The sequence below is a fragment of the Clarias gariepinus genome, chromosome 9 (assembly GCF_024256425.1).
Source record: "Clarias gariepinus isolate MV-2021 ecotype Netherlands chromosome 9, CGAR_prim_01v2, whole genome shotgun sequence".
NCBI lineage: Eukaryota > Metazoa > Chordata > Actinopteri > Siluriformes > Clariidae > Clarias > Clarias gariepinus.
In genome coordinates this window covers 5,292,501-5,305,983 of record NC_071108.1, presented here as the reverse complement: position 1 = coordinate 5,305,983, position 13,483 = coordinate 5,292,501, and the positions used below count along the sequence as shown (strand labels likewise).

General features: G+C 40.7%; 1 protein-coding gene across 1 annotated transcript in view; it reads left to right on the top strand.

Moving 5' to 3' along the window:
• cdk16 (cyclin-dependent kinase 16) overlaps nucleotides 1–13,483 on the top strand; it is a 44,524-nt gene that overhangs the window by 24,146 nt on the left and 6,895 nt on the right. The window contains exons 4-13 of the mRNA XM_053504323.1: nucleotides 2,313–2,446; nucleotides 2,933–3,058; nucleotides 4,932–4,988; nucleotides 8,191–8,305; nucleotides 8,640–8,734; nucleotides 9,934–9,996; nucleotides 10,191–10,314; nucleotides 12,004–12,124; nucleotides 12,218–12,315; nucleotides 12,465–12,570. Of these exons, the coding sequence (XP_053360298.1) occupies nucleotides 2,313–2,446; nucleotides 2,933–3,058; nucleotides 4,932–4,988; nucleotides 8,191–8,305; nucleotides 8,640–8,734; nucleotides 9,934–9,996; nucleotides 10,191–10,314; nucleotides 12,004–12,124; nucleotides 12,218–12,315; nucleotides 12,465–12,570 (1,039 nt within the window). The remainder of the gene's footprint in view (nucleotides 1–2,312; nucleotides 2,447–2,932; nucleotides 3,059–4,931; nucleotides 4,989–8,190; nucleotides 8,306–8,639; nucleotides 8,735–9,933; nucleotides 9,997–10,190; nucleotides 10,315–12,003; nucleotides 12,125–12,217; nucleotides 12,316–12,464; nucleotides 12,571–13,483) is intronic.

The window sequence follows — 13,483 nt, the reverse complement described above, 5'->3', positions numbered from 1 at the left end:
AAAAGCAATTACAGCTGTTCTTTTTAAGCGTGTTTATTTATTAATGCTGTAATTTTTTTTCAATGTTTACTAATGCTAGGGAAGCGGTCCTCACTTCTAGATCATGGCTGTTTTTACAAGGAGCGTTCAAGTCAAGCCGGGACTTTTGACTGTACAGAATAACAGAACACAACTGGACAGGTAGAAAATGTGAGCTGTGCTTGCCGTGGTCAGTCTCTGGGATCAGTTGCTAGGGCGTGGCTCGGCAGCCTCACAATCATTCTGAGAGACTGATTGGTTGTCTGAGTAAAAAGAGCACCCCCGTCCATGTCTCTTTGACAATGTGATGTAACATATAGGCTCAGTTTTAAATTCTCTATGGTAGTTTCCATAGCAGGGAATGCAACTGTGAGCACTTCCTGTTTCAGTGGAGAGTATTATATGTCAATTGGGCAAATTTAGGCATCTCTTGTGCCCCAGGTGTACAACTTATACCCTCTTGTGGAGTATGTTCTGACACAGCTTGCAAGCTTCTCCAAATGTGGTAAATTATCATATTTCTACAAAATTCCTGCTTTGCGCTAAAATGTGTCAAAATGTTTATGGGATTTTTATGGGCAGTAAATTGCCTCCTGCAATTCTCTCCACCCTTTATAAAAGTCATAGCACCAAAATCTCGATTCAGCCTGTCTGATTCATGGCTGAAACACCGGCCTCCTAGGAATTCCACATGAAAATGGCTTGGAATGAGGTCAGGACTGTACGGGAGATGTGGCAACAACTACCAGCTGAGTTCCTGTAATGGGCAAGTGGTGTTTGTGACTGATCGTGTTTACAGTTCCCACAGACTGTTTTGCTAAGATTCTCATCATCATACTGTGCTTAAAGTCTTGTTTTAATTTTGATCGCTTTTACGCCTGCATTCCTCAGAAATTTCTCCACAAGTCCCGGTTTGATTTGAATGCCCCATTTTAAAACTGCAAAATTATGTGTAGCGTGTTCAGACATGAGATATTTACATACCAAAGAGGTTTGAGCAGATTTCTGTGTTTCTTTTATTCCTAGTAAAAAATCTGACAAAATAATAATCGCGTTTTAAAATCTCCGCCCAGCGCTGACTTTTCAATTCGACACGTTTTCATAAAATAGCGTTTTTTAATGATGGACATCTTTACAGAGCAGCTTTACAGCAAAAAAAAAAAAAGATCTATCAAAACATGTGACCTGTAAGTTATATTATCTAATAAATGCGATTCATAGATATTCATATCCCAGTGCTTGTCTGCTGCACCGCACACCTTGCAAAGGCATAATCTGCTTGACCTAGAACATTCTAAAAAGTTTAGAGATCTTTCCAGACCCCCAGGAGGTAAGTAGAAACATTTGATGACCGAACGAAATATACTGTACGGTATACAGTAGCTCTGCTGCTTATTACAAGCCTCCTAAACTTCTCGAACTCATATTGTAAGAGAAGACGCTACAGTTCATGGACAAATCATTTAACTTTGTTGTAGTAAATACTACAATTTTGTGCTACATTATGAAAAAGATCATTCTCACAGGTTTATGGATGTCCTAGCTAGGTCAACAAGCCTTAGTGTATTACAGCTTTAGATCTTTTTTTTTTTTTTTAAGCGTACTCAGGTTGCCAGGCAACCAAAACCTACGACTGGATAAAACTCTAGATCTTGTATTTTCCCAGAAGGTTAGCTACAGTAATAGACATAGAAATCGCCAGAAACAACCCGATACAATATCATCACGATAGGTGTCGATTCGATCTGTATTGCGATTCTCTAAGTATGGAGTTTTTATAAAATATTTAGATTTTCTTACAATTCTAAGCGAACTTATTTAATGATTTGCTCCTACAACACATTACCAGTGTGAACAGTTTAAAGTGTGCCACCTGTAGGATCATCAAGGAGCTGCAACGTTTTACAACCCCAAATGCAAACGCCTTAAATATGAACTGAAAATATTTTTAAAAATATATATTTTTTGAGTCCGTGTGGCAATACACACCATACTTGTAATTTATAACTTGTAATTTTTCCATACTTGTGATTATTAATAGTTGGTAGTAACTATTTAATCATTTGCAAACAGCTTAATTAAGCAGCTGTTTTGTGTGTTGTGGTTTATTTATATATATTTTTTTCCTCCATCTTTAAATATTTTATTTTTTTTTATTCGGTCAATTAAGTCGAGGCCGAGTTTTAACCAAAATGTCTCAGGAAAAGAATGACAGCAGTGTACCCTGCATGTGTTTCTCTTTTTTTCTTCTTCTTCTTCTTTTTTTTTTTTTTAATTCGCATGTCCGCTCACAGAGATCGTCCATGAGGACGTGAAGATGGGCTCCGACGGAGAAAGCGACCAGGCGTCGGCCACCTCCTCTGACGAGGTGCACAGCCCGGTCCGCGTGAGGATGCGCAACAACGCAGGCCGCAAAATTTCCACTGAGGTACTGTATTTACGACCCCTAACCGCCCCATCCCCCTTTTTCCTCCTCCTCCTCGTTCTGCTGAGCTCATTTATGACACGGAGTGATGGATGCGCCGGTGATGCTCAAATAAAGAGACGTTATTGTTTTTCTTCAGAGCCGCGCACGAGAGCAGCTGCGCTGCAGGACGCACAATAAAACGGAGCGTTAATTCACGCTGACAGATGGATGCAGTATAATGTTTAATTACTCACCACCGTGGACTTTGTGTTCTCCCACTCTGATGCCGACATGTCTGGGCTTTCAAACCCGAATCAGTGTTTTTGTTTTATGGGTTAATGGTCATTTATTTTAATTAAGAACACACAAAAGACACCACTTTACTACCATCAGGGTTACTGGGTTACTGCATCAGAAGGTTGGTTACAGATGTGCAACGCAATTAAACATTCAGGATCGTGATGATAAAGTGATTTGCTGTGTGTGTGTGTTTGGATCTTCCCTAAGGACATAAATAAGAGGCTGTCTCTTCCGGCTGATATCCGACTCCCAGACGGCTACCTGGAGAAGTTCAGTCTGAACAGTCCGCTGTTTGATAAACCACTGAGCAGACGACTGCGTAGGGTCTCTCTGGTAATAAAGCTGTCTCTCCCATATCATATCTCTCTCCGTCTCTCTCTCTCATTCATTTTCTCTCTTTCCGTTCAGCACAGCTTTATTGGCATGAATGTTAAATTCATATTGTTGTCTGAGCAATTACAGGTGATTGATTATTACCAGTTACATCTATCTGCATTTATAAACATGTATACGATTTTAAATATAAAAGAAAAACCAACAATTAACAACAATGACTAAAACTGTCAGGTAACACTGAACAGTAATGATGTTAGTTTGACGTTAGTTTAGTGTTAGGTGTGTGCACGCCATGTCCAACTGTCTTTCGGGCTCTCACACTCCGACTCATAGTTTGCAGCAGTGAGGCCCTCTCTTAAAATTATCATCATTTTTTTTACCACTTGTCAAATTGGGAACATTTGGGATTTTGAGTGTAATTTATTTATTTATTTTTAGGGAAGGTGTTGCCAAGATGTTGATATTTTTGACAGTAGAGGTGGAAGTGCAGCTCGGCTCGGCTCTTGCTCTCTCTAGCGCACTTGCTATTTACTTTTTTTTCTTTCCGACTTGCTGCTTCCTTTATCTGTCTCCGAGCTCTGACTCGCTTCTTTCTGTCTCTTTTTCTCTCTGTCTCTCTGTTTGTCTCATTGTCTCTGGTCTCTGACGTGCTAACATCTCTCTCTCTCTATCTCTCTTTCTCTCTCTCTCTCTCTCTCTCTCTCTCTCTCATCCTTTGTCTCCCTGTCTCTGATTTGCTGCTTTCTCCCTGTCTTGCTAATGTTTGTCTGTCTATCTTTCTATCTATCTGATTTATCGATCTGTCTTACAGATCATCAGCCAATTACTCTGTCTTTCCTCTCAGTCTCAGTCTGTGTGCCCATTTATCTTTCACTCTGTCGGGTTCTGATACGGTTTTCCCTCGTCCTCTTTTTTTACCAGTATCGGCTATAAGCCTCATCTGCCTCCGTGTTTCCTGCACAGGGCTGCACACTATCACTGCTCTGGTGTCCTGGTCTCCCAATCATCTGCTGATCTCACAACTGATCATTTTTCACTGTCCACTCTCTATCAGCTTCTTGCTCTCTTTGTCTCTTAACCCCCCCCTCTCTTTCTTTATCGATCTCTGTGTCTTATGCTTTCAGTGTCGCAGCAGAGAGCCCAGCACAGTCAGCACTTGTAGCCGTTATAAATTGCCTCTGTAAGCTGTTAGGACACTCGAACAAATACACACAGAGTCTCCTTACAGAGCAACAAGACTTTCCACTGCCATAATGGGTTGTATTTGTATTTTAATGCAAATGCCTGTAATAGAATCACAGTTCTGGTCCTCGAGCACCTGTGGGTGTTTTTTTCTCAGCTCGAATACAGCTGCCTTATCAGATTAGCATATTAACCAGCACTTCATGAGACTAAATGGGCGTTTGAGAGCAGGCTAGCATCAAAGCGTGTGTTTTTTAGCGTGCGTGCCGAAAACAGGTCCATGATGAGACAACTAGTGTAATTAAATGGATTAGTTTTAGGTTTTATTATTGTTATATGAAAGTCGCTCGAGTGCCTGTAATAACTTAAAGCGTCTCTCTAATGCTCATTGAGATTTCTCTTTTTTTTCTCTTTTTTTATGATGTTGTTTCTGGATAGCAGTGCTTGTATTAAATTATTCCATCAGTAGAGAAGCTCTATTGCACAATGTGTTAATCTTGGATTAGCTTAAAGCTGTGAATTTCATGATACAAGATGGTTATTGTTCATTATGTAAATGTTTTACTCTGATTGCACTAGCTTCAATTAGGATCTGTAGACATGCAATGGTTAATATTAATCTGTTAATTAATCGTGCCGATGATGTAACTTTAGACGTGCTGATTCTGAGCATGTTTTTGTTTTTCAGTCAGAAATTGGTTTCGGGAAGTTGGAAACCTACGTGAAACTGGATAAACTAGGAGAGGTAGGTTTTTTTTTTATCACTTGAACCCCCAAGTATTTTTATTTTTTATTTTAACAAGAGGCGTTAAAGTCAAAGCGGGACTTTTGCCTGTGCAGAATAACAGAACACAGTAATGAGAGGAAAAACTCCCCTCATTTCTCTTTATAATCCCTTGCTGCACTAATGTCTGCTTCTGGTCTGAAACACTAGCCTCCCAGTAACTCCTTTAATGGCTCAAACATGTGGAAATGGCTTGAAGTACACCGGAGCCATGATCTGACATCATGACCTTCCATGTCAAAACATTCACGCTCTCATTATCTTCTGAAGAACTCTAGGTGTATGTGATCGATCGTGTGTACAGTCACCACAGACAGACCTGTCTCTTCCAAGCCACCTTGGCCGAGATCGACATCATTCATAGATGATACAACCTTCTGTGAAACGTTTACACCATTAAAATGTTTTACTGCAGCTAAGAGTCACATCAGAGTCTGTAAATGTCAGTTATACATCTTTTATTCTTCTGCACTTGAGACGAAAAGTCCAGGTTCATCAAGAACATCCCTTTTACAGACTCTCTCTCTCTACAGTATCTATCTCTCTATCTATCTATCCTCAACAAACCTATCTATTTGTCTATTTAGTCTATCTTTTTTTTTTTCCTTCCCGATTTTCTCCCTAATTTAGTCGTGGCCAATTCCTCCCCGTCACTAGGGGGCTCCCACATTAAGGCTACTACTACCATTCAGTTGGGAGGGCCAAAGACTATCCCGCGTTTTTCTCCGAACCGTGTGACGCCAGCCGACCGCATCTTTTGAAACTGCTTGCTCACGCACCGTTAGGGGCGGAGTAATACACTCGGAGGTAAGCGCTAGCCGCTTCTTTCGCGTGCGCGAGCTCACAGACGCCCCTGATATGCTGTAGAGCCGTCTTTAATGTGGGAGCAGAAAAGTACTCCTCATCCCTCCCCTCTGAGAGAGCTTGGCCAATCAGCTCTCTCTAGACCTCCGGCTGTGAGAGTAACAGCATCACTGTCTTAGCCTGTCTATTTGTCTGTCTATTTGTTCGTCTTTCTGTCTGTCTGTTAGTCTATCTATTTGTCTGTCTGTCTGTCTATTTGTCTGTCTATCTATTTGTCTATTTGTATTTATCTTTGCCTGTCTATCTATTTGTCTGTCTGTCTGTCTTTGTCTATCTATTTGTCTCTGTCTGTCTATCTGTCTTTCTATTTGTCTCTCTGTCTGTCTGTTTGTCTATCTGTCCATTCATCCATCTATCCATCCATTATACAGACCATGCATGCAAGCATGGTGTGTCATGGGGGGTTTAAATTTTCTTAGCAGAAACAAGACACACTTTTCTCTTTTCCACTGTATACCTTAGCTCTGAAATTCCCAGCGCCGCTGTGACATTTTAGTCCACGCCACACCCAAGTGAATGCTGAATTTGGTTAGACTTGCCCCGGGACCATGCAAAAACCTAAAAAATTTGCCAGACTATCACTTGGTCGACTGACAACATCTCTCAGTCCTCCTCCTACAGTACACACACCTCTGCCTAGTGTACTGCATGCATATTGTGCAGAAGACCGTGTCTGTCCTGAAACTTTCCTTTGATTTTTCAATGAAGAATAAAATCAGTGCTGTGTTTGGGGTGTGCTTTGTGATTACATTCGGGGTTTTTTTCAGAATTCTCTTAAGATTAAAGCTTGTCAGGGCAGCAAGATGCAATCCTGACATCACAGTTTAATGACTGTGTGCAGTTTTGCATGTCGTCTGGTGTGCTTTCCAGAAACTTGGCTGTAGGTAAATTAGAGGACGCAAAAACTGCTTGTGTGTGTGTGGTGACCTGTGATGAAGTCAGTGCAGGAGTACAGCTGCTGTTCCTAAGTCAACTTAAAGTTGTTAAAGTCTGGGCTCTGTATAGGATACTCATGTTCCTTCTCCTCAACATGGATTAAGCATGATCTGCTTTGTGCACAGAGGCGTTGTCATACTGGAACACGTTTAGGTCTTGTAGTACCAGTGAAGGGAAATTGCACACAAAGACATTCTATACAGGCGTGTGCTTTTAGCTTTGGCCATATAGTGGAATTTTCTTTCAAATATAGTGTAGTGTTGTCGCATTTCAGTACTGGCTGATCCCATCCAGCAAAATGTCATGCATACTCACGAAAGGCTAGTTTTGGGTCCTGGCTTTTTATTTTATATCTACAAAATCGCATGTTTACTCAAATCAGCTTTAACATGAACACCATATCTCGGTCACACTGATGATTTAGTTACTGTATATACCAGGAAGCTAGTGAAGGAATCATGCGTGTCCGGTCAGTGTGTCCGGTCCGATCCCATGCTCATCTTAGAATTTATTTAAAACAAATTTTGCTGACCCACTCTGAACCCAGTCTGTGACCTGAACAGGCCAGTGAGAACTGCATTCAGACTCGTACATCTACACCAAGATATAAATATGAGCAGGGTGTTCAAGTCAAACCGGGATTTGTGATGCGATTTCTGGTGATTTAAGGCATACAAGCGATTGACGTTTACACAAGACTTCAAGCACAGTGTATGTATGGCAGTGATAACATTCACCAACATCACTGGCACATTATATAAACTTGGCTGCTCCAAGCCCTTTCCACATGTTAGGGGCCATTTAAGGAGTTCCTGGGAGGCCAGTGTTTACAAGGGGAACCCAAAACCTAGGTGGTCTTAATGTTAATGGTTTTAATGTGATAGCTGATCGGTGGACATTAAATAAATGTGTAAAAAAAATCCTGTTATTTTACAATATTTTATACTTTAAATCCTGTATGTACGGTACTGCTCCAAAGTTTGGGACCCCTTGCAAATTTCTTTGTTTTTGTTAGTGATTTATTTTCTACATTCTACAACAATATGAAATCGGCTCTCATGAAGACCTTCCTAGGAACCCAAGACCAAAAGAGGAGAAGTTTATTTAGAGTTACCAGCCTCAGAAATTAACCAATTAACCAATTAACAAACAGCATCTCAGATTAGAGCCGTTATGGAGCCTTTACAGATCATAAGTAGCAGATACATCTCAATATGAACTGTTCAAAGGGGATTATTGTATATTTTGGACGCCTTCATCATTGTTTTAAAAACAATGTGCAAAAAGAAACAAAGTGATGGCAAACGTGATGAGCGGTACTTTATGTTTAATGGCTTTTTAAATACCTGTAACTGCTTTTCAGGGCACGTACGCCACGGTCTATAAGGGTCGCAGTAAACTAACCGATAACCTCGTGGCTCTCAAGGAGATTCGGCTGGAACACGAGGAAGGAGCTCCGTGCACTGCCATCAGAGAGGGTGAGCCCGAACATCACAGTTAGAACCAGGACAATTTACACCAGAGTGTGTAGACAGAGGAAAAGTTTTCTATAAATTCTGTCTTGAAAACCTTAAAATAAGGGGAAACCTCGTGCTGAAGAGGAAACGACTTTTTATATGTCTTATAATTAAGTGAGAACAGGAAGGTCTTTGATTTACAGCTCATAAAATTCCACATTAATAATTTTACAGATAAATGTATTCAGAGTAAATTTTTCAAAAATCGGAATGAATCCTTGCTTTGTTTGACTCTTTCTCTCTCTCTCTCTCTCTCTTTCACTCTCTCTCTCTCTCTCTCTCTCTCTTACACTAGTTTCCCTGTTAAAGGATCTCAAACATGCCAACATTGTGACTCTGCATGACATCATCCACACCCAGAAGTCTCTGACGCTCGTGTTTGAATACCTAGTGAGTCACACGCATGCAAAATAGGGGACTAAAGACATCTACCGCTATTGCACACACACACACACACACACACGAATGCACAAATAGACGTCACCATATGCCTGAAGGATCTGTTTATTAATCTGCCGAATGCTGTTTTTCCAATGTGATGGGTCTCCTTCAGTGACCTGGTGCTGGAGCAGGAACCAGTTTAATGCCTGGTGTAAAAATAACATGGGGGATTTTAGGAGTTGTCTCCATGACTTTTAGTATATTTGTATTTATTCGTTATTGTGTGTATACAATGCGGAGATGTAATCATGCCTGAAAGGAAGTTCCAGCCTTAGCGTTAGCTTTGGCAGTGCTGTTTAATTTATTACAATTCCTCGTCTCCATCATCTCACATTAGCAATATTCAATTTGGCATTCTAACAAAAGCATTGACTTAAAAAATAATTCTACGTACTTCACCTTAATTAACACAAAAACATTTCTAGTACCACTCCTGGGGCAGCGGCAGCTCGGTGGGTTCAGTTTCTAGGTTATTGATCAGAAGGTTGTCAGTTCAAACCCCAGGCTGCTGTTATGGGTTCTTAAGCAAGGCCTTTAATCCTTCTTGCTTTAGAGGGGTCAGCAAATAATCTGCTCTGACCCCAGCTCCTATGCTAGGATATGCAGAGAAAGAATTTCACAGTGTAGCGATGTGCATGTGACAAATAAAGGCTTAAACTACGTTAATATTTTGTTTTGACCCCTGGGTGAGCCATGAGTGCCCATGGTCCTGTGTAGGTAGTTGATTGATATTATTCACCTGTCAGTGGCCATTATGTTCTGGCTAATGTGTGTGTGTGTGTGTGTGTCCATGCATGAATGTACCAGTATAATAAGGCAAAGAGTTTATTTTTAACACCTGATGATTGACGGTCCTTTACCGAGCGGCATGGCTTGTGTAATACAGCTGTCACTGTGTTTATCTTTTCAATGCTGTCTGCCATCTTTACTAATAAGCTTACAGCCTTCTAATTAGCTGCGTAAAGCTAGCGTCTTTATGGGAGTCTGAAAAGAAAAGCAGCATGACGGTCTGGGGTTTAAATTCTCTTACTTTGGTTACTAGCGCGAAAACTTAAGCTGCTAAGCAAACCCTGCTCAGCTCATTGTGATGGCGTGCTGTTTGCTGACTCTCCGTCTTCCTTCTAACTGCTTTAATTTGTGTTGTTCAGGATAAAGACCTGAAACAGTATCTGGATGACTGCGGGAACTGCATCCACATGCACAACGTGAAGGTGAGAGTTACTGCAGTGCCCAACTTTACAGCAGACCTGCTTTTCAGTTACCACACGGAAACGAGAATAAATGATTGCAATGTTTCTTTGCTTCATTATTACATACGAGAGACTTTGATTTTACTTTTCACAGATGACGCCTTTATAATCCACTGTGTTATAATAATGCAGGATTTTTTTGTGTTTGTGCGTAGCTCTTCTTGTTCCAGCTTCTGCGAGGACTGAGCTACTGTCACAGACGCAAAGTCCTCCATCGAGACCTCAAACCGCAAAACCTCCTCATCAATGACCGTGGGGAGCTCAAACTGGCTGACTTCGGTATGTACCACCACCACCACCACACACACACACACACACACACACACACACACACACACACACACACACACACACACACACACACACACACACACACACACACACACACATATACACACACACACACATGAGAGAATGACATCATTCCCACTTAGGCAAATGAAGAGTTCTTGGGCTATCGAATCGAAAGGCATTAAATTAGATGCACTCATGCATCCGCTCCGTTCATTGAGGCTTTTCATGTGCTTTAGCGTTCACACTAACAAACTTAAAAACGACTGTTCTGATCTATTTTATTTATTTATTTTCTAAATGCTGAAAATAAACTCTTTAAGATTCTGCTTAACTTTTTGGTAGAGCACATTTTGAGTCACTACTATATACAGTGGGACCTTGAATTACGAGCATAATTTGTTTTTCCAGAAGTGGGCTCATATTCCAAAACACTTGTAAATCAAAGCAAATTTTCCAAAAATAAATGCATACAAATAATGAATACAAAATATAAAGGGAAAAAAAAATTAACCTGCACTTTTCCTTTAAAAAAAGTAAAAAATTTAATCCAGACAGATATGTGTTTCCATTTATGCGCGCAGATGGTGTGTGTGTGTGTGTGTGTGTGTGTGTGTGTGTGTTTGTGGATGTGTGTGAAGCTAAAGTAAGAGGATACCCCTACTTTCAGCCCCTCTTGTCTCTATTCAGAGAAAATGGATCTTTAACCTTCTAATAAGACTTTCTTTTGCTTCACACACGTGTTATAAGAAACAGTACACGCGCCCTGTACACACGCGCTTACAAACACAAAATAAAATGTGTTTTACGTGCACACAAGTGGTCACAGTATTATAGTAAACAGTACACGCGTGCATGGATGTTGATTATACCAGTGAGAGACGCGCATCCAGCAGGGTAGATGATTTAGCCACAAGTCCGCAGCACGAGAGAGAAAAAAAACAATGGCTCAGCTGTGATCACGTGACGCTTGGCGTCAAAACAAGATGAATGATAACTCGGTACTCGTAAACCAAGACTTGCTCGTTTTTTAAGTCAAAAATAATTTTAAATCTTTGATTGTCTTGCTGAACACTCGCAAACCGTGTTACTTGCAATCCGAGGTTCCACTGTATTTCTTAATTGATAAATATGTGCTGAAATTAACTTGATCAAGTCATCTCTGCCACTTGGTTAATTTATGCTAGTTTAAAAAAAAATCTACTAAAAGTTTCTGTGTTTTTAAAAGGTATATCTTTTCAGTTGCTTTATAGTGTACCATGAGAAATAAAGCGGATCTAGCTCCCAAGTGGTGCTGTAGTAAAGTCGTATCATCCAGAGATTGCAAGTTCGAGATCCAAGACTCAAGCATATTGGCCATGCTTGTCTTATGGGTGGGAGGGATGATGTACTCGTACTCCCATATTAATCATAGCAACACTAGCGAATCGTGGACATCTGTAAGCTGACACAAGCGGAAGGGTAGCTGTCACTGATGTGGGAGTGGCCTAGCAACGTGACGGGTAGAATTAGACTAATATACTGTACACAACTAGATTAGAGAGAAAATCACAAGCGGGTGGAAGTGGATCTAATTGCAAAGCACATTTGTTAGCAATTTATGTTACTGTTTCTGATTTATTATTTTATTTTTTATATATATATATATATATATATAAATATAAACTTGGTCTGTAGGTCTGGCTCGTGCGAAGTCAATTCCCACCAAGACTTACTCGAATGAAGTGGTAACCCTGTGGTACCGCCCACCAGACATCCTATTGGGCAGCACAGATTACTCCACCCAGATTGACATGTGGTCAGTACTGCTCTCTTTATCCATTTCTCATGTTTGGAGGGATAACTGGAGCGCTAGCAGCTACATGACTCATACTCGATGGACTCTGTACAGGGGCGTCGGCTGCATCTTCTACGAGATGGCTACGGGTCGGCCGCTGTTCCCGGGATCCACGGTGGAGGAGGAGCTGCACTTTATCTTCAAACTGCTAGGTGCGATATTTTTCTGGTCTACCTGGATCACTCTCCACCTCTCACTGTTACTCTGCAGAGTTTGGCGATAAGTCAGAGCGTTTCTTCCGAGCCTTTACCTCCCGAATGTCTGTGCGGAGTATTTAACTCTCATCTTTTGCTTCCCTCAGGAACGCCTACGGAAGAAACCTGGCCTGGAATAACCTCCAATGAAGAATTCATCTCGTATAACTACCCCCGTTACCGTGCCGACTGCCTCCATAACCACACCCCTCGGTAAAAAAAATATATATAATAACAAACTATAATTTACACAAATTCTAGAACAAAAATTTTAACAATATTATTGTTTTTTCCTATGCAGTTCTGTTTTGATAATTTACAGGTTAGGGTCACAGGGGACTCGCAGTACAGCAACGTTTATATTACAGTTATTTTCAATTAATTTTAATTCCAATTGTTTAGTTTTTTCTTGGTCAGTTCGGATATGTGCATGTCATGACAGATCATATTCATAAATACAAGTCTCTCTAACGTGGACATGTCTGTCCTCTGAAATCCCATGTATGTGCACATCGATATGTCTTTGCTTCCTAGCAAAGCGTAATATTTGTGGGCCGCTCGTTCATTTCAAACAATGGACGTGATTGCACAGGACGGCAAACAGGTAGCAGGAGATCAGGGATTCATGGACTACTAATTGGAAGGTCTCTGGTTCAAACCCCCAGCACCACCAAGTTGCCACTGTTGGGCCCTTAAGCAAGGTCCTTAACCCCCAATTACTCAGATAAAAAAAACAAGACGGAATGTAGTCCACTCTATATAAGGGCCCCTGCCAAACGCTCAAATGTAAATCTAGTCAGCCATATTCATCGAGGTCCAAAAGAAGCAAGAATGCCAGACGCCTCGCTTTAATTGTTTTAGCAGCTATTTCTAGCGCTTGCCGGAGGCAAAGGTCGCATAGATTATGAGCTTTAGCATTCAAGCCGCATTACCAGGTATGAAATATACTGTATTTGCGTATCCGATCTGGGATCATACAAAAAAGTGATTCAGATCTGTTCAAAAAAAACATCAAACCTGTGGAACATTGGGATAAAAAAAAATCTGATGATAAAAAAATATATAACATAATAATGTTCCTCCAGGGTTCTTTGATTTGTTTTTACTTCCTCAAATCATGCCAAAA